Source organism: Nicotiana attenuata, chromosome 6, assembly GCF_001879085.1.
Source record: "Nicotiana attenuata strain UT chromosome 6, NIATTr2, whole genome shotgun sequence".
Lineage (NCBI taxonomy): Eukaryota > Viridiplantae > Streptophyta > Magnoliopsida > Solanales > Solanaceae > Nicotiana > Nicotiana attenuata.
The window spans coordinates 63,412,704-63,432,647 of record NC_031994.1 but is presented as its reverse complement, the minus strand read 5'-3'; the positions used below and the strand labels follow the sequence as shown (position 1 = coordinate 63,432,647).

At 35.5% G+C, this 19,944-nt stretch overlaps 2 protein-coding genes across 2 annotated transcripts; one reads left to right on the top strand and one right to left on the bottom strand.

The window, feature by feature from the left end:
* LOC109227094 lies at positions 9,768–14,285 on the bottom strand. Its single transcript, XM_019392107.1, has 5 exons — positions 13,992–14,285; positions 12,239–12,373; positions 11,978–12,015; positions 11,766–11,832; positions 9,768–10,253 (listed from the first exon to the last, which is right to left on the bottom strand). Exons 1-5 carry the CDS (start codon positions 14,214–14,216, stop codon positions 9,912–9,914), a joined length of 807 nt encoding a protein of 268 aa, XP_019247652.1. The 5' UTR covers positions 14,217–14,285; the 3' UTR covers positions 9,768–9,911.
* Positions 17,053–18,693, top strand: LOC109227898. Its single transcript, XM_019393091.1, has 3 exons — positions 17,053–17,179; positions 17,348–18,054; positions 18,331–18,693. The coding sequence occupies exons 1-3, from the start codon at positions 17,053–17,055 to the stop codon at positions 18,691–18,693; spliced, it is 1,197 nt and encodes a 398-aa protein (XP_019248636.1).

Below are 19,944 nucleotides of genomic sequence, written 5' to 3'. Positions count from 1 at the left end.
TGCTCTCAAAGCCATTTCTGATAGTTCCACCAACTTTTTAAGCCAATCGGAGTCCATCAACCAAATTAAGAAAAATTATCTTGTATATAAACACACGAAAAAACAGAATTAATCCTTAATTGTTGTCGCATGGCCCCAAAACAGAAAAAATAATATTAGTCATGGTGAGTATTCGTTACAAGGCCGTTTTTAATGGACCTACCAAATTTTAGGTCAATCGACGTCCATCAACTCTTTGAGCATTGGTAGGATCCAAGTGGTCGTGCATAGCATGATAAATTTCATATGATCGTGCATAGTATTCTCATGATCCCCAAACGCCAAAAACAAATTTTGCCATGGTGAGTATTGCTGACAATACCATAGCTGATGGTTCCACCAATTTTTTGGCCAATCGGAGTCCATCAAACAAATTAAGGAAAATCAACTTGTATATAAACACAACAGAATTAATCCTTAATTACTGTCTTATGGCCCCAAAATGGCAAAATAATATTAGTCATGGCGAGTATTCCTCACAAGACTGTTTTTGATGGACATACCAAATTTCAAGTCACTCAAACTTTGTCAACCGTTTGAGCACTAGTAGAATCCAAGTGGTTGTGCATAACACGTATAAGTTCCATGTGGTCGTGCCCAACATAGGTATGTTTCATGTGGTCGTGCATAGTATATTTATGACCCCAAAACACCAAATAACGATCCTAGTCATAGTGAGTATTGCTCACAATGACGTATCCGGTGGATCCATCAATTTTTAGGCCAATCAGAGTCTGTCAACCAAATTCAGACAAATTACCGTGTATGTAAACACAAGAGAAAATGAACATAATGATTAATTCTTATTCTATGACACCGAAACATCAAAAATGATGTTAGTCATAGAGAGTATTAGTCACAAGACCATTTTGGATGGACCCACCAAATTTCAGGTCAATCAGAATCCATTAACTTCTTGAGCAACAGTGGTTGTGCATAGCATGGGTAGGTTCCATGTGACCGTGCATAGTATTCTTATGATCCAGAGATGCCAAGAAACAACGTTAGTTATGGTGATTATTTCTCACAAAACCGTATCTGATGGTTCCATTAGTTTTTGGGCCAAACGGAGTTCGTCAATCAAATTCGAAAAAATCATCACGTATATAAATACACGAGAAAATAGACATAGTTATTAATTCCTATTTAATGACCCAAAACACCAAAATCGGTATTAGTCATGGTGAGCATTTCTCACAAGGTCATTTTTGTAGAGCCACTTAATTATAGATTAATTGGAGTCCATCAATTTTTTGAGCATCGATAGGATCCAAGTGGTTATGCATAACACGGGTAGGTTCCATGTGGTGGTCCATATTATTTTGATGACCCTGAAACGCCAAAATAATGTTAGTCATGGTGAGTATTAGGGGTGGGTATAAAATTTGAAAAATTGAATTTCGAACCGAACCTAATTAATTTGATATTTCGGTATCGATTTTTTTAGTATTTCGGTATTCTTCAGTATAAGTTTTTCGGTATTTTGTATTTCGTTACGGTATTCGGTAGTGAGTTTTTGATGTTTCGGTATACCGAAATATTTTAAGTCCAAGCCCATCTCTATTTCTATTTTCCAGCCCAATAAGCTTAAGCCCAACACTCTAAGCCCCCTAATTCCCTGTGTAAACTTGAATTCTGCTGCTCATTAGATGTTGGCCTGCTGCTCGTTAGAAATTTAAAATGTTACCTTTTAATGAATTCTGATGCTGCCCTACTGTTGCAAACGTGCAATTGCAATTGTACTGGTTGCTCATGCTTCCTTATCAAACTTTTTGGCCTTCTTGCTTAGATTAAGTGTATTTCCTAAGACTTACTTCATATATTATCATTATGGACAGAATTTTTTAAGTCATGGATAATGAGAAATTGAGAAAGGAACTTTATTTACATAAAAGAAAATGCAGCAGTGCCTTACAGTGGAGAAAGTGCCGCTTAATATTCTCCTTCAATTGCTTGGTTCCACATATTTCACACACAATACTCATCTGTGAAATGCTTTATACAGCCTGCTAGTTTAGCGCAGCATGTCCACTGCCCACTCTCCATTTACATCATCTATTTACGTTTGCAAAAGATTTCCTTTTAAAAGACACGATTCCTTTAATGTATCTAACCGTACCGTGCCGAACAAAAATAAGAAATATCAAACCGTACCGAACTACTTTGGTACGGTATTTGGTATACACAATTGATAAACTGAATATCGAAATATTGAACCGAACTTCTTAAATAGCGAACCGAAGTACCGAATGTCCACCCCTAGTGAGTATCTCTCACAAGGTCGTATCCGATTGTTCTACTAATTTGTAGGCCAATCGAAGACCGTCAACTACATTCAGGAAAATCATCATGTATATAAACATACGAAAAATGAACATAATTATTAATTCCTGTATTATGACCCTAAAATACCGAAAAATAATGTTAGTCATGACGAGTACATATCATAAGATCTTTTATTATGGACTCACTAAATTTCAGGTCAATAAGTGGCATAAGGCATAAGTTTGGGGGGAGGGGGAAAGTTGAGGAATCTAAAAGAGGTATCGAGGCACCAAAAAGAGAAAAAAATTATCTCTATAGAAAGAGAAGGCAAGAAAAGAAAATGCCAAAAAAGGGAGATTGATGAAATCAAAAAGAGGCAACTATCTCTAGTATGAGCATCAAGGGAGAAAAAAAAATAAAAAGAGGGAGTGCTTAAGGAAGGGCGTTACCACATAACTCATATGGTATCTTACCCTAATCCAAAAGCTTTCATTACAACCTGAAAGAAGCCCTACTTAATTTTGAACCGAGTGAGCTTACATTAAGGGAGATCAAAATGAGGGGCAAGCCTATGGTACTTGAAGCATTACTTGTGACATTCCTTTGTGAGAGAAGAGTGAATCCTTCAATGCTCTAGAAATTGAGTGTTAATTCTTGAAGTGTGCATGGCAAATGGAAGATAGAGGAGGAAGAGTTTGGAGTCCATCATGATTTACATGATAGAACAATAGTCCTTGATAAGTGAAGTCAATTCTTGAAGCTCAAATGTCACACTAGAGTTATATGCACGTAACATAAGTTTTGTCACCTTGTTGAAAATGCATGAGTATTGTGGGTAATTGTAGGTCCCAATTGAGTATGAATAGCTTACAATTGGCTCTTTGAAATGAGCTTTCACTTTGAAGCTGTGGGAACTAATTACAAGCAAAGACTTAAGTTTGAGGGAGTTGATAAGTGTGGATTTTAACCACTTATCAGTACCTTCTTACTTTAGTTTTAGTCCGAAATTATTAATTTTTGTTCCCAAAACAAATGAAATCATGTGAATTGCAGGCATGTTGGAGGACTGGAACTAAACGAAGAAATCTAACTCAAAAAAGAGTATTCCACCTCAAAAAGGCAAGAGAAGAAATGCAGGCCAAAAAGCGGTCTCCAAAAGTAATTCTGCGGCCGCAGAAGAAAGTGTCGTCAGCAGAAATACACTTGCGGCCGCAAAAGAACACCTGAAGCCTTAGAGGAATTTGAAGAAGCACAGTCCGCACACCATATTATGCGGTCGCAAAAGCTGATCGCACTGACAAGATTTGAAAAGTTCAGAGAAGGTGCAAAAAGACCAAGTGTAAAGCTTCGTCAAAGTGTGGTCCGCGAAGGAAAAGTACGGTCGTAGATGGAATTGTGCGGTTGCACAATTCCTCCCAACTGAAGAAGAGAAGAAAAGTACGGATCGCACATGGAATTGTGCGGCCGCAGACCCTCCTGAAGGGCATTTTTGTTAGCAAATTTTAGGGCACTATAAATAGACGGGAAATACTTTTTGCAAGTTTTGTATTGTAAGCAGCTATAGCGGTTATATTTTACTCTTTTCGGAAAGTAGTGACAATTATTAGAGAAAATCTATTAGTTTTATCATTTAATTATTATTTATGGCTTTTGTGACTTATTCTTCTTTGTTTCATGAGTATCTAGATTTTATCTAGGGTTGTGATCCAATCCTAGTGTGTAAATCTTATGGGTTATTGATTTTAATGCTTGTTTATGATTGAGTGTTTATTATTTAGCCTTGTTTATACATTATTTCTAGAATTAATGGTTGCAAACATTGATTCATGCCTATTTGACTTAGTTCTTAATTGAGAAAGGAGGACTTAATCTAAAAAAACTTGGCTAACAAAGAATTGAGCTAGTTAAGGTCTTGGCTAGTTTAATTAAAGGGTTTGAACTAGAGATAGAAAAAAACCGACTTGGACTATTATCAATTGTTTGGATTGCTACCCAATTGAACTTGAGAAAGCCGATTTGGGTATAACTACTCCATGACCGAGAGGTATTGAGTGGGTACTCGATAATTGAGAGTTATAATCACCCTGATCAACAAAATAAGCATTAACGTAATTTACCAATTAGGTTTTTACCTTGGTGAAGCTTACATCCCTAGGCTTTTTTTTTCCAATTGATTAAAAACACCAAAAACAATCATTCTCTTTCTAGTCATTTGCAATTAGTTTAAATCTCTTAGTTTCAATTTGGAAAAAAACACCCTTTGTTTGGAAGCGTAATTGAGTTGTTTCACGTACTCTCATCAAGTATCTATCCTAACACCCTTCATAAACTCCCTAAGGAATTCGACCATGACTCTTGTTGGGTATTATAATTGCATTGACCGTTTCCACTCACTATTGAGTGCGTATTGGATGTGGATCAAGGCCTATTAAAAATGACCTAATGAACAATAGTCATTGCATCGCCATGACAATTCCTTATTTTTCTTGGCATTTTAGGGCCATAAAACATGAATTCAGGACGATTCTCATATTCTCGTGTGCTATAATCATGCCGTCTGCATGAATTCGGGTGAACGGCCCAGAATCTCCTAAAATTTAGTGGACCTATTAAAACGACCTAATGAACAATAGTCATCGCTTCGCTATGCTCGTTCCTCTTTTTTGGCGTGTTAGGGCCATAAAATAGGAATTCAGGACGATTCCCAGAATTTCGTATATTATAGTCCAGTCTATTTGCATGAATTTGGGCGACCAGCTCCGACTCTCCTAAAATTTTGCGAGCCCATAAAAAATGATCTAATGAATAATAGTTATCGTTTTGCCATGACGGTTCCTCATTTTTGGCATTTTAGGGCCATAAAACAGGAATTAAGGATAATTCCCAAATTTTTGTGTGCTCTAGTCCACGTCATCTGTATGAGTTTGGGTGACCGGCCCCGAATCTCCTAGTATTCTGTGGAACCATCTAAGATGACCTAATGATAGTCATTGCTTCGTCATGACCGTTCCTCGTTTTTTGGCTTCTAAGGGCCATAAAACAGGAATTTTGGATGATTGCCGAATCACCTAAAATTTTGTGGTCCCAACATAAACGACCTAATGAACAATAGTCATTGCTACCGTTCCTCACTTTTGGGAGCTTTATGGATATAATATAGGAATTCAGCATGACTTCCAATTTTTCGTGTACTAATGTCTGCATCATCTTCATGAATTCGAGCGAACGACCCGAATCGCCTAAAATTTTGTTAGCCCATAAAAAATGACCTAATGAACAATAGACATTTCTTCTCATGACCATTTCTTATTTTTTGTCATGTTAGGGCCATAAAATAGGAATTAGGATGATTTTTAGATTTTCGTGCGCTATCGTCCTTGCCATCTGCATGAATTCGGGCGACCGGTCCCAAATCTCCTAAAATTTTGCGGGCCCATAAAAAATGACTCAATGAACAATAGTCATAGATTCTCCTTAACTGTTTCTTTTTTTTTTTTTGGTGTGTTTTAGGGCCATAAAATCAGAATTCAGGACAATACTGAGATTTTCGTGTGTTATAATCCATGTCATCTGCATGAATTCGGGCGATTGACCCTGAATCTCCTAAAATTTTGCAACCACATAAAAAAGACCTAATGAACAATGGTCATCGCTTCGACATGACCGTTCCTCATTTTTTGACGTTTAGGGTCATAAAACAGGAATTCAGAACGATTTCCAGATTTTCGTGTGCTATAGTCCACGTCATCTGCATGAATTCGGGCTACTCGCCCCGAATCTCCTAAAAAAATTTGGGTCCATCAAAAATGACCTAATGAATAAGTCATCGCTCTGCCATGATCGTTCCTTTTTTTTTGGCAGGGCCATAAAACAGGAATACAGGACGATTCTCACATTTTCGTGTGCTATAGCCCATGCCATCTGCATGAATTTGGCCGATCGGCCCTGAAATTCCTAAAATTTTGCGGGCCGGTCAAAACAGACCTATGAACAATAGTCATCGTTTCGCCATGATCGCTCCTCGTTTTTGGCATTTTAGGGCCATAAAATAGGAATTCGGAATGGTTCCCAGATTTTCGTGTGCTATAGTCCGCGCTATTTGCATAAATTCGGGCGATCGGCCTCGAATCTCTTAAGATTTTGGGTACCCGTCAAAAACAATCTAATGAAAAATAATAATTGGTTCGTCATGACCGTTCCTCGCTTGAATATCAAACTTATAACTAAGATACCACACCTCTATATTAGTTGACCTATTTAAACAGTGTGATTTTTCGGTGAAAAAAATCAATTGACTCCTTCTGAACAAATGTAGCTCTGCTCATGAGTCAGTGGATTAATTCTCTTACCTCTTTTAGAAATTGAAATGTAGATTTTGAAACACGAATATGCGTACCACATAATAAAGAGGGAAAGGGAGAATTAAGAACTAATTAGGATATCTTGAACATTGAACAGTAAGGTAGAATTAAATATTGATTTAATAATAAGTTGTAGTTTCTCAAAAAAAAAATTACTGTACTTTTTAAAGTAATCTGGGAGTCTTTCATAATTCATTTAATTATTTTCAAATTGCCCCCATGTGGAAAGATAACCGCATAGATAAAACAAATTACTATTCCTCTTAGGTCATTGTCCAGTTGTATATATTTTTGGAAGAGATAGAAAAGAGGAAACTCCAATTAAGACAAAGCACTATCCTATTGAGACATCCATGCAAAGTTTTAATTAAAAACATAAAATGTGTTTTGGAACTATATACTAATTACTACTAACACAATAGTAATATTAATTATAACTCCTGAGTCAGAGCTCGTCGCATAGGGCTTGTCTAATGTAGTTTATTTTCCTTATGTAGTGTGCGAGCTATTCCACATTGAGCAGATTGTCCAATGCGCACCCGAAGAGTAGCGGCTACCGATTTCCGTGGAAATTTTGCAAGAATATTAATAATAATAATAATGACAACGATGACAATAACAATAATGATAGAAATTAAAAAAAGAATTGAGACAATAATGACACGAACTATGTAGTAATAATAATAATAATAATAATAATAATAATAATAATAATAATAATAATAATAATAATAATAATAATAATGGTGATGATGATGACGACGATGATTGTCCTCTGACATATTTATTGCTGGAATCAACTCCCTGCCCAAAATAAAACCCAATGGAGATTGTGGAGAGTGTGAGGATGGATTGCTATTAACCACGAAATCAAGGAAAACATTGTTTGGTTGCCGGTGTTACAAATAAAACACGACCCAAATTCTTATTGTACAATTTGAGAACTAAGAAATTGATTCAGAATGATGGATTGCTATTAACGGGGCTGAGCAAGAAAATGATGGGTTGCACAATTTGAGAACTAAGAAATTGATTCGAGAGATCACTGTTGTGTGGGGCAGAAATATGGCGTTGAGAGATAACCATGGAGAAATATGGCGTTGAGAGAGAGAGAGGGGGTGGAGAAAAATCTGAAAGAATGAGAGAGAAAAATAATACAAAGAGTATTTTATGGCTTAAGAGTAGGAGGAAATAGATATTTGGCTATTTAAATAAAAAAGGTATCTATAGAATATAATTTTTTTTAAAGCGTATTTATTTAAAATAAATAAGGTATCAACCTTTGCTATAGGAGGTAAAAATTCCACAAATATTTAATTGCAAACCCAATAGCTAAACGAGCTATATGAGTTCAGTGACAAATTCAGAACCCATAAACTTCAAATCCTTGCTCCGTCCTGTTCTAAAGTCTTTTCCTCCTATATTCACCCAACTTAACTTCATAAGAAAACCTTAGTGTAATGATAATAGCATTTTTCATGTGATTAACTTTTAGGGTCATTTTAATTATTAAAGGAGAAAATGGGATGCAGTCAATATCATCTTCTTTTCCATTAAAGTGAATTCAAAGTGAATTTCACACACACACAAAAAAAAAAAAAAAAAAAAAAAAAGTGACGAAAAAAAAACATAGAAAAGAAATTCTATAATATTTATTTATTTTAAATAATAAAATAATAATCAGCTATGTTTCACATGACTAATGGAGTAAACATATGGTGAAAAAATTAACAGAGAAACAAACAATTGAAAAGTCCAACGAAAGAAGACAAATTTGAATAGTTTGTTGTAAGCATAGCATCTAATCCTCTGATATCGACAAGCATCTTAAAGTCCAACTACAGAACTGCTAATATTCTTTATTCATTTACAACTTTTAGTTGTGAACATATCTGATTGTGTTCACATTCTTACTCTATAACCACTAAAGTAGGGACAGTTCTTCATATACTCTTTTGTATATAGTAGTATTAGCTTTCTTTTTTATCTATACTATATATAAAAAAGAGGTAGGGGCGACTAAGAAGTATCGGGGAGAGGTGATCAGGCAGGACATAGTGTGGCTTTAGATTTTCGAGGACATGACCCTTGATAGGAAGCAGTGGAGGTCGAGTATTAGGGTTGTAGCATAGGGTTGTAACTTTGTGAGGCTAGTCTGATATGATTTTTATCTTAGACTGCTAGTGATTAATGTTGTGTTCTCACTACTCTTTCATTTTAACTTTTATAGTGTCAGGTCTATTTTACGGGTTATTGCTATTGCTTTCTATCTATTTTTTGGTTTTTATGATGCTTTTAGTATTCCTTTGATTTCTGTTGATGGTACTGATATATTATCTCTTTTTGTCTTCTGGAGCCGAGGGTCTTTCGAAAACAACCTCTTTACTCCCTCGGGTAGGGGTAAGGTCTGCGTACACACTACCCGCCCCAGAACTCACTGGTGGAATTTTACTGGGTCATCGTTGTTGTTGTATATATTAATAAAACTATAAAGGCAACTGCCTTCATCAGGCAAGAGTTCTTACTCAAAATTAGTCCCCTTTACTCACAAGTCACAACTAACTTAAACCATAGACTAAATGGCAGCTTAATATGGGGTTTGAGTATTGTTTTATTGCTCGGGGGTAACTCTTATTCAGTTGTCTTCGACACGCCCCCGGATGTGCGAGCCTGATCCATTTTCATGAGCCAAGCACGAGAAACTTGATAATGGTTGGCGGGGAGACTTTAACTATAACCACTACCTGCTCTGATATCAATGTTGAATTGTGTGACCATATTATCCAAAATTTTAAGCTGTTAGAGAGGATACATTTTACGTTAATTATGTCTTTCAAATGCCATTCTCAAAACATCAGTAGCACCTTATAACATCAGACATTTGGAATAACTACAACAATTAACATGTCCGGTTTCACGATTCAGGTTATACAGAACAGAGACAACACCAGCATAAGCATGAACCAAAAAAGAACGAAAATTTGTAGGTGGATCGTGCTTTCTATACAAAAGTTAATCTCGCCTGTCGATCTAGTGCTAATATCAAGATTGACACCAGGTTATGAAAACCTGATTCACTCAAGAATTGTACACAAACAGGTCTGCATGAAGGCAAGCTAGTGAAATTTTCTTGATATATAGAAGGATTTTAGTTGCAATTTACATTGTAAATAAGCCGTATACAGATTTACTGTGGTATCTCATTGGCCAAAAAATAATGCAAAGTAAACACTAACGACTGAGGGGTCACGTCAAACTTACCGCCAAACTCACAAAGAATCCCAAGAATGCACCTGCTATGACCTCAACCTCTGTATGACCAACTTGTTCTTTCAATGGAGCAAAGGTAGATGAGACTCGTCTTTCGTCGGGTTTAAGCAATAGAGTAACATTCTTCAACCTTGGTTGAAAAGGACTTGATTCCTCTGATAATCGAGGATCAAGGCTCTCTGCACCTGAGGATAATTTCTCTTGTATAGAATCCGTCAAAACATCAAGTTCGTTATTAGATGGAACTGAGTTTATTTGATTTCTGAACAAAGCTTTATTGAATGCTTTTGCATGAATGCCTACTTCCCTTCGAACTCCCTACAGAAGCACATATTGAAGGTCAGACAAACCAGGCATGTAAAGGAAAAGGAACAAAACTCTTTTAGAAAAGGGAAGGAAAAGGAAAAAATGTCGTATTTCTTATCATGATTGATCAGTTTTACCACTGCATTTCGCCACCTAATTTAAACTTATGAAAAGCAGGGAATTTTTGACTGCCGCAATTCAGATTTTATAATTTCCGAGGCGAAAAAATAATATAGAAGAAAAATTCCCTTCCTGTATCACAAGTAATTGTTCATCTTTCCCTTTCTAGGTAGGGCAAGTAGATTTTCATGTTGTTTAACTTACCAATAGTTGCTCGACATATATGCTCTTGGTCTCCAAATTTGCTTCCTAGGAGTGCATTGCTCCTTGAGGTGATAAACAGCGAGACTAACAAATAAAGGCCTCTTTACAACTGAGTATTGTTCTTTCACTTTAGATTCAGTGGAAATATTCATTTTTAAGCATGTTTTCGACCACTTAATAGCGTAAATATAAATTTAGCCCAACTCACATAACATTAAGCCTTTATTTGGAAAATAGATGGTTCACATCTGTTTAGCGGGGGAGATGACAGGTAACGTGAAATTTATCTTCGTAGGGTAATATCCTTTCTGCTTTTGTTGTCATTGAAGAATGCCTTCTTACTTCAAAAGAAAGAACGATGAGTGCCTTCTTGAGGGAATATATACTCTCCTGCTAAATTTCACACTTAAAGGTTCGTGTTTAGACTAGTTATGGCACAGGGAACCTTGGAACACCAGCTCTGATCAGATTCATAGTTTCCAAATTTTGACACTTGTTTCAATAAATGTATCAAATGGCTACCAAGCTAAGTTGTTCTGACATGGCAGTTTAGGTGCCGCACCCTGTCGACACGACACTAGTATGGGTGTGGGTATGGGATCAGTACCGGATCTGGTCAAACAATTTTGGGTACTTTGACCACGACAGACGGAAAAATTTGAGACGAATACAATTTGATTCCCGAAATCAGAACCAAAACTAGGGTAAATTTGAAGAAAATAGCCTGACATTATCTAGGAAATCAATCCTTTACTTATCTACAACTTGAGAATAAAAAAGGAATCCACACTTTACAAGCTATACGTAAGTATTCCACAAAATTTCTCATAATTTGGATATTTTTACATTTTTACTTTTTTGAATTATTTTCAGCTGGATCCCCGCACCCGGATCCGTACTAGGATCTGTATCCCCGAATCTTAGAATTTACATCTTGAAGGACCCGACCTCTAGATCCGCACCCATGTCGGACACCCGCACGTGTCCGAGCAACTTAGCTACCAAGAGCTATCTCATTCTTTTCTGCCTCTCAAGCCCATTTTCCAAATAGGGAACTATCAGTTTTGGCACAAAAAGAAATCTAGCAGTTTCTCATATTGCAATGTGTGGGGTTAAACAACATCCATATTCTAAAAGCAAATTTTTCTTGAAGTGAAGCTAGCAAAAGAAAGAAGGGACACCCAAGTTTCCAACACATACCTGCGCATCATACATCACGAGACCAGCATAAACCGCTGCTAAACCAAAAATTGAATCAGAAAACCCCCTGCAGTTACGGCACTGATAGCATGTCATCCATAGTTGGACAAAGCCAACCAGTCAGGAAAATAGAAGTACAATGCAACACTGCAGTGCTTTATTCCAAGTTCTAATGCTTCCTCTAGAGGGAAAACCGACATGGAATAAATTACCTTTCCAAGGCAAGGCAGGTAGCTGTGGCGACTACTGCCTGTCATTTGGAGATAGATGAAATTAAACGAAACAGAAATGAATAAGATAAAAAGCTGGTCTTTGTATATATAACAAAATTTTCTTCAATTCATTTAATGTAGACTAGTTTGGGATTGAAGAGTTGTTTAGTTTATCATGGAGTTTGGTTTCAGAATCAGGTCGTGTAAACAATAGGTGACGTTAAACAAAGTTGCACAAGCATAGAGGGATGAAAATCTTACAGATGAGTGTGTGGAAGGAAAACCCCCAGCCTGTAAGACAGCCTTGAAATTGAACTCGTTGCCATAAAATAGAGTTGAAGTAAAAGGCTTCATCAGCTGACCGACCGCTGCAGATACCGCTGCTGCAACCAAAACCTGTGGGTTGGTTAAAAACAAATTAATAACATATAAAGGCATATCCCTCTTACAGTAATGTGATTTCTGAGACAAATCTTTCCACACTGATGCTTCTTCCGGTAGAACATTGCTTCCACACCTTACAGTGCCTAATCAAACCATTTCCTATAAGATTATGAGAGCGTAATCTGTTCATTCTCAAGACAGTTCCCCCGTTTTCCAGGTTTAGGTAAGAACCAAAGGACACATCTTTCACCATACTAATGGTACAACAACAACAACAACCCAGTAAAATCCCACAGGTTAGGGTCCGGGGAGGGTAGTGTGTACACAGACCTTGCCCCTACCCTGATGGAGTAGAGAGGTTGTTTTACAATAGACCCTCGGCTCAAGAAAACGAAAAAGACGAAAAGATGGATGTTAGAAATTCCCTCTTTATGGTGAACAGATGGATGTTAACTATCTATAAATACAAATACAATGCAACTAAAATACTCCACCTTTTCTTTGAGATTGTAAAGAAAATGAACATCCTGTAACACTTCTTATATTATCATACATTTGGAATTGACCTTCCATATAGTATAAACATTAAGCCTACATAGACCTGAACTGAGACATTTTCCACCCCATATAGTTTAAATCAGACCAATTTCGGAACTAATTGACAAATGTATACACATAGTACTAAGTAATTAGAAAAAGATTATATCTAAAATTTAATCTTATTTTTGAAACTTACCCTCCAACTCTCACCATACACAATAACAATCCAACTAAAATGCAGCCTAATTGATACATAAAGATTCCAACTTTACACAAACGAACCAACAACAACAATAACGACCCGGTAAAATCCCACAAATAGGGTCTTGGGAGGGTAGTGTGTACGCACACCTTACCTCTACCCGAGGGAGTAGAAAAGTTGTTTCTTTACACAAAAGAACCAACAAAAGGAAAATAAGATGAGAAATTTTCATCATACATAGTGTAAATCCAACCAATTTGGGACCTAATTGACAAATTTACACACATTTTTACATCTAAATTTAGCGTATGGAAAAATATTATATCAAAATTTAATCCTCTTTTGAAACTGACCCTCCATATCTCATCATACACTATGAAAATCCAACAAAACGTTAGCCTAATTGATACATAAAGATTCAAACTTTACACAAACGAACCAACAACAACAACGACGACCCGGTAAAATCCCACAAGTGGGGTCTTGGGAGGGTAGTGTGTACGCAGACCTTACCTCTACCCGAGGGAGTAGAAAAGCTGTTTCTTTACACAAAAGAACCAACAAAAGGAAAATAAGATGAGAAATTTTCATCATACATAATGCAAATCCAACCAATTTGGGACCTAATTGACAAATTTACACACATTTTTACATCTAAATTTAGCTTATGTAAAACTATTATATCAAAATTTAATCCTCTTTTGAAACTGACCCTCCATATCTCATCATACACTATGAAAATCCAACAAAAGTTTAGCCTAATTGATACATAAAGATTCAAACTTTACACAAAAGAACCAACAAAAAGCAAAAATCAAGAATAAGGGGGTAAAAAAGATGATTTTTTTTTGTACATATCAAACAAAGATATGAAGTGGAGTGACTAACCTTGTTATGAATAACATCAGAAATTTCTTCTATTCCTATCCCATGAAGACACACCAACTTAGGTAAAGATTTATAGTTCAAAGAAGATGAAGAAAAACATCTACCATGTTTTCTAGGACAAGAATATATGAGGATTTTAGTTGTTGGATTGTTGTAAATTGAAGTGTTATGTCTTCTGCAGAATTTTAAAGAAGCAGATGGACAGCCCCAACTTTGCAATAACATGATGTTTTTATCTGACAGTGTTCAACTGTTGGAAGTTAGTTTAGCTTTGTTCTGCGTTTACTTTGGTCCACTAACCTAAGGTAGAGAAGTAATGATGTGTTCATGTAAAATTACATCTTCATCCCTGCACCTTCTTTCTGTTTTTTCTTTTGGCATTTAGGAATTAGAGTACTATAATTTTTTTTTATAAGGTTTTTTCATTTATAGTTGGTTTTTTGTTATGAATATGTTAGAGTGGATGTCCATTAAATACTCCTAGACATCCCTATTCCATGAACCATTTGAGTTCATGTACTTAGTTAATTCATTACTTAATATTTGTAACCTTTATGTGTATTCTTGTAACCTTTCATGCATCTTATTTCCTATAAATAGGGTATTCTTTATCCTATGAAGTACACACAAGAAACACACTTGAATAAGATAGCTTCTACATTCTCCTTCTATACATCTTGTCTTTATTACTATATTGTTCTATTTTGCTCTCATTTCTTAATACGTTATCACCACGAGTCTCAACCAACTGGGATTATTTACTTCAATCGGTATCATCTTCTTAAATTTTTGGGCTACAATTTAAATTTTATAATATGTCAGAACATGCATGACTTGCTTTAGATATCATTGCAATACTTGCCTTGCCTGAAACTGATAGAATCTTGTGATATAATATTTTAGTACAAGTGCCATATAAATATGATAAATAATCACATAGAATATGGGGGCTTAATATTTATTCGATGCTTCTTGTTTATCTTAGGAGTAACATTTGGTTTAAGCAACTCTGATATGTGTGCTTACATATTCTAAAAGGATAATGATGATGTCATCTTGATTTGATCTATTCTAGTAGTTCTATTACTAACTATTCATATCCTAGTAATAGTAATGTAATCAATATTTTTTCAGATTAAGAATATGAAATCCTTTAAACAAAGCTTTAATATTTAGCAATACTAAGAGCTGAGTTTAACTAGAACATGTAAAAATTATTTTGATTGCTTACATGCCTTCATGACATGTGTAAATTTATATCCAAGATATTTAAGGCATGCTACTTGTTACAATTAAAAAAAAGAAACTCTTTATCGTATAAATTAATTTGGAATATTTTTTTTGATAGTTTTCACTGTATTAAATTTATCAATACTTGAATTTGTTGCGATCTAAAATTATGTTCCATTCTCTAAAGAGAATGAGATAATTTGTGATAAATATTATATGAGCATAAGACAGTGGATTCAAGTCCCACTGCACTATGAGGGTAAGACACCAGGTTCAAGTCCTGGTGCACCATGATGATAAGATATTGGGTTAAAGTCCCATCATATTATGGCCTAACACGTCTCATATGTGTAAGACATTGGGTTCAGGTCTCATTGGCCCATATTGATGATATAATAATGGCAGTGTGAAAATGATACCTTTTAATAAAAAATCATGAAGTCCGCCCCATTATTGGATCAGCTCCATTCCCAGAAGCGAATGTGATAGCGATAAATCAAAAGTCTGAAAGAAGACAAAATATTTATCATTGTCGTATAAATATATGTGGGCATGGCAAGAAACGAAATAATAATCACCATGCTAGTGGTCGTGATAAACAAGAGAACAATAAGGGTTCTCAGAATAATCCTTCAAAAGACAAAGGTAATAATGTCCACCGATATGGTATGAAAAATCATTGGGCACGAATTTGACGTACGCCAGAATATTTTGTCAAACTTTATCAAACCTCCATAAAAGGGAAACAAAAATAAAGTTAAGACTCACTTGACCTTTCAAAATGATGTTGAGGCGGCCCTATGAATAATCATGATAAAGTTGATGCAAACCTTGCCTATAAAGATGATATTTTTGAAGGCCTTAGAGATATTACTCATTTAGAAGTTGGAGACTTCTTTGAGCATCATAGCTGAAGACTTATTATTGGGAAAATTAAAAAAATAAATGTATTTCTTTTTATGAAGTTCATATTTTGAATAAAACTTTTTATGTTGTCAGTATTTAATTTCCTAAATGTAGTTTCTTTTCTTCTTAAATTTTTAAATATTACTTATGATGTATTTTTTTTCTTCTTGAAGAATATGAAACTTCTCAGTCTTCATTTGGCCGTATGAATAATAAAGAAGAAATATATCTTCTGGATAGTGCTACGACGCACACCATATTAAAAGATAAGAGATATTTCTCTTATTTAATTATAAAAAAGCCAATATCATAACAATATCTGGTAGTACAAAATTAATTGAGAGCTCTGGAAGAGCGACTGTATTACTACCAGGAGGAACTATATTGGCTGTTAATGATGTATTATATTATAGTAGGTCTAAAAGAAACTTGTTGAGTTTCAAAGATATTCGCCAAAATGGCTATCATATTGAGACCACCAATGAAGGAAAGGTTGAATACCTTTATATTACTACAATAAAAGCGGAAAAGAAGTATGTGCTTGAAAAGCTTCCCGCATTTTCCTCCGGATTATACTACACCAATATTACTGTAGTCGAATCACATGCCATAGTAAACAAGGAGGAGTTTACTAATGATTTTATTATTTGGCATGACCGGTTGGCCATCCCGGTTATAATATGATGCGTAAAATAATTGAGAACTCACATGGTCATTCATTGAAGAACCAAAAGATTCTTCAAACTAAAGAATTCTCTTGTGCTGCATGTTCTCAAGGCAAACTGATCACTAGACCATCAGTAATTAAAGTTGGAGTTGAATCTCCTGCATTTTTTAAACGTATACAGGGTAAAATATGTGGTCCCATACACCCTCCATGTGGACCATTCAGATATTATATGGTTTTGATAGATGCATCTACAAGATGGTCACATGTATGCTTGTTATCAACCCGCAATTTGGACTTTGCGAGGTTACTAGCTCAATTAATAAGATTAAGGGGGCACAGATTCCAGATTATGCAATTAAGACACTTCGTCTTGATAATGCTGGTGAATTTACGTCCCAGGCCTTTAATGATTATTGCATATCAACTAGGATAATAATTGAGAATCCAATTGCTCATGTCCATACTCAAAATGGTCTAGCAGAATCATTGATCAAACACCTCTAATTAATTGCTAGACCAATGCTTATGAGAACAAAACTTCCCATTTCAGCATGGGGCCATGCTATTTTGCATGGAGCAGCTCTTGTGCGGATCAGACCTACAAGTTATCATAAAGTCTCCCCAATACAATTGGCTTTTGGTCAAGAGCCAAATATTTCCCATCTATTTGGATGTGTAGTATATGTTCCAATTGCTCCACCACAACGCACAAAGATGGGACCCCAAAGAAGATTGGAGATATATGTTGGGTATGAATCTCCTTCTATTATAAAATATTTGGAACCTATGACTGGAGATTTATTTACGGCAAGATTTGCTGATTTTCATTTTGATGAATCAGTATACCCAATATTAGGGGGAGAAAATAAGCAATTGCAAAAGAAGATAGATTGGAATGCATTATCACTATCTCATTTAGATCCTCGAACAAATCAATGTGAACACGAGGTTCAAAAGATAATTTATTTGCAAAATATTGCAAACCAACTTCCAGATGCATTCACTAACCTACCAAGGGTGACTAAGTCACATATTCCAGCTGCTAATGCTTCTATTCGAATTGATGTCCCGGTTGGACAATCTATAAATGCAAATGAGTCTAATCCACGCTTGAAACTTGGTAGACCAATTGGTTCCAAAGATAAAAATCCTCGAATGCGAAAAGGAGCAAATGATCTAGGAGATCATAATGTGGAGGCAATTTCTCAAAAAGAGACCCGTGTCATAACAAATGATAAGACCTCAGAGGAGGTCCAGGTACCTGAAAATAATAAGAATGAAGAGATCTCAATAAATTATGTCTCTACGAGAAAAAGATGGAACCGAACTAATATTATTGTCGACAATATTTTTTCTTATAACGTTGTCGTTGAAATAATGCAACAAGATGAGGATCTTGAACCAAGATCTGTCGATGAATGTAGACAGAGAAATGATTGGCCAAAATGAAAAGACGCCATCCAGGCAGAATTAGCGTCACTTGAAAAATGTGAAGTATTCGGACGTATAGTCTGAACACCTGAAGGAATAAAGCCAGTGGGATATAAATGGGTTTTTGTGCGAAAACGAAATAATAAAAATGAAGTCGTTAGATATAAAGCACGACCTATGGCACAAGGATTTTTGCAAAGACCTGTCATTGATTATATGGAGACATATTCTCCTATGGTGGATGCAATCACTTTTAGGTTTCTTATAAATTTGGCAGTCCATGAAAAACTTGATATGCGTCTGATGGATGTTGTCACAGCCTTGTACGGTACATTAGACAATGAAATTTATATGAAAATTCCTGAAGGGCTTAAAGTTCCTGAAACTAATAAAAAATTTCGCGAAACTTATTCAATAAAGCTTCAAAAATTCTTATACGGATTGAAACAATCAGGCCGAATATGATATAATCGTCTGACTTAGTATTTGCTGAAAGAAGAGTATAAGAATGTTCCAATTTGTCCTTGTGTATTTATAAAAAGGTCTGGATCTGAATTTACTATAATCATTGTGTATGTTGATGATCTAAACATCATTTGAACTCGTGGGGAACTTCCAAAAGCAGTAGACTGTTTGAAGAAAAAGTTTGAAATGAAAGATCTTGGAAAGACAAAATTTTGTGTTGGTCTACAATTAAGCATACGAAAGATGGAATATTTGTCCATCAATCAACTTATACCGAAAAGGTCCTCAAGCATTTTTATATGGATAAAGCACACCCATTGAGTACCCCGATGGTTGTGAGATAACTTGATATAAATAAAGATCCATTCTGACCTCATGAAAATGATGGAGAGCTTCTTGGTGATGAAACTCCATATCTTAGTGCAATTGGGGCACTAATATATCTTGCAAATAATACTCGATCAGATATAACTTTTGCAATAAGTTTATCAGCAAGATTTAGTTCCTTTCCAACGACAAGACACTTGAATGGTGTTAAGCATATTTTTAGATACCTCTGGGGGACTATTGATATGGGATTATTTTATTCTTATGAATCTGATTCACAAATGATTGGTTATGCGGATGAAGGTTATTTGTCTGACCCACATAAAGCCCAATCTCAAACAGGATATCTATTTACTTGTGGAGGTACATCTATTTCATGGCGTTCAACAAAACAAACTTTAGCTGCTACATCTTCAAATCATGTAGAGATAATAGCTATTCATGGAGCTAGTCGAGAATGTGTATGGTTGAAATTAGTGACTCAACACATTCAACAATTGTGTGGTCTTTCTTTAAAAACGAAAATTCAAAAGATATTGTATGAAGATAATGTTGCTTGCATAGCTCAACTAAAATGAGGATATATCAAAGGAGACAAAACAAAGCACATCTCACCAAAGTTCTTTTTCACGCATGATCTTCAACAAAATAGTGAGATAGATGTTCAACAAATCTGTCCAAGTGATAATCTGGCAGATTTATTCACTAAGGCATTACCAACATCAACATTTGAGAAGCTGAGACATAAGATTGGAATACATCGTCTCCGAAATATCAAATAAAGTTTTCATCAGGGGGAGTATAGTACGCGTTGTACTCTTTTTTCCTTAACCAAGGTTTTGTCCCAAGTGGGTTTTCCTTGTAAGGTTTTTAATGAGGCAGCACTTAATGCGTATTACAAGATGTGTCTACTCTTGTTCCTTT

What these genes read in the sequence shown, in the direction of transcription:
- LOC109227898 (XM_019393091.1), top strand. Translation starts at nt 17,053, where the DNA reads ATGGTCACATGTATGCTTGTTATCAACCCGCAATTTGGACTTTGCGAG. An exon ending in ACTTCGTCTTGATAATGCTG is followed by an intron (nt 17,180 to 17,347) that starts GTGAATTTACGT and finishes TTCCCATTTCAG; the next exon opens with CATGGGGCCATGCTATTTTG. An exon ending in AGACCTCAGAGGAGGTCCAG is followed by an intron (nt 18,055 to 18,330) that starts GTACCTGAAAAT and finishes GAAGGAATAAAG; the next exon opens with CCAGTGGGATATAAATGGGT.
- LOC109227094 (XM_019392107.1), bottom strand. Translation starts at nt 14,216, where the DNA reads ATGTTATTGCAAAGTTGGGGCTGTCCATCTGCTTCTTTAAAATTCTGC. An exon ending in ACCTGCCTTGCCTTGGAAAG is followed by an intron (nt 11,833 to 11,977) that starts GTAATTTATTCC and finishes CCGTAACTGCAG; the next exon opens with GGGGTTTTCTGATTCAATTT. An exon ending in TCGTGATGTATGATGCGCAG is followed by an intron (nt 10,254 to 11,765) that starts GTATGTGTTGGA and finishes GTGCTTCTGTAG; the next exon opens with GGAGTTCGAAGGGAAGTAGG.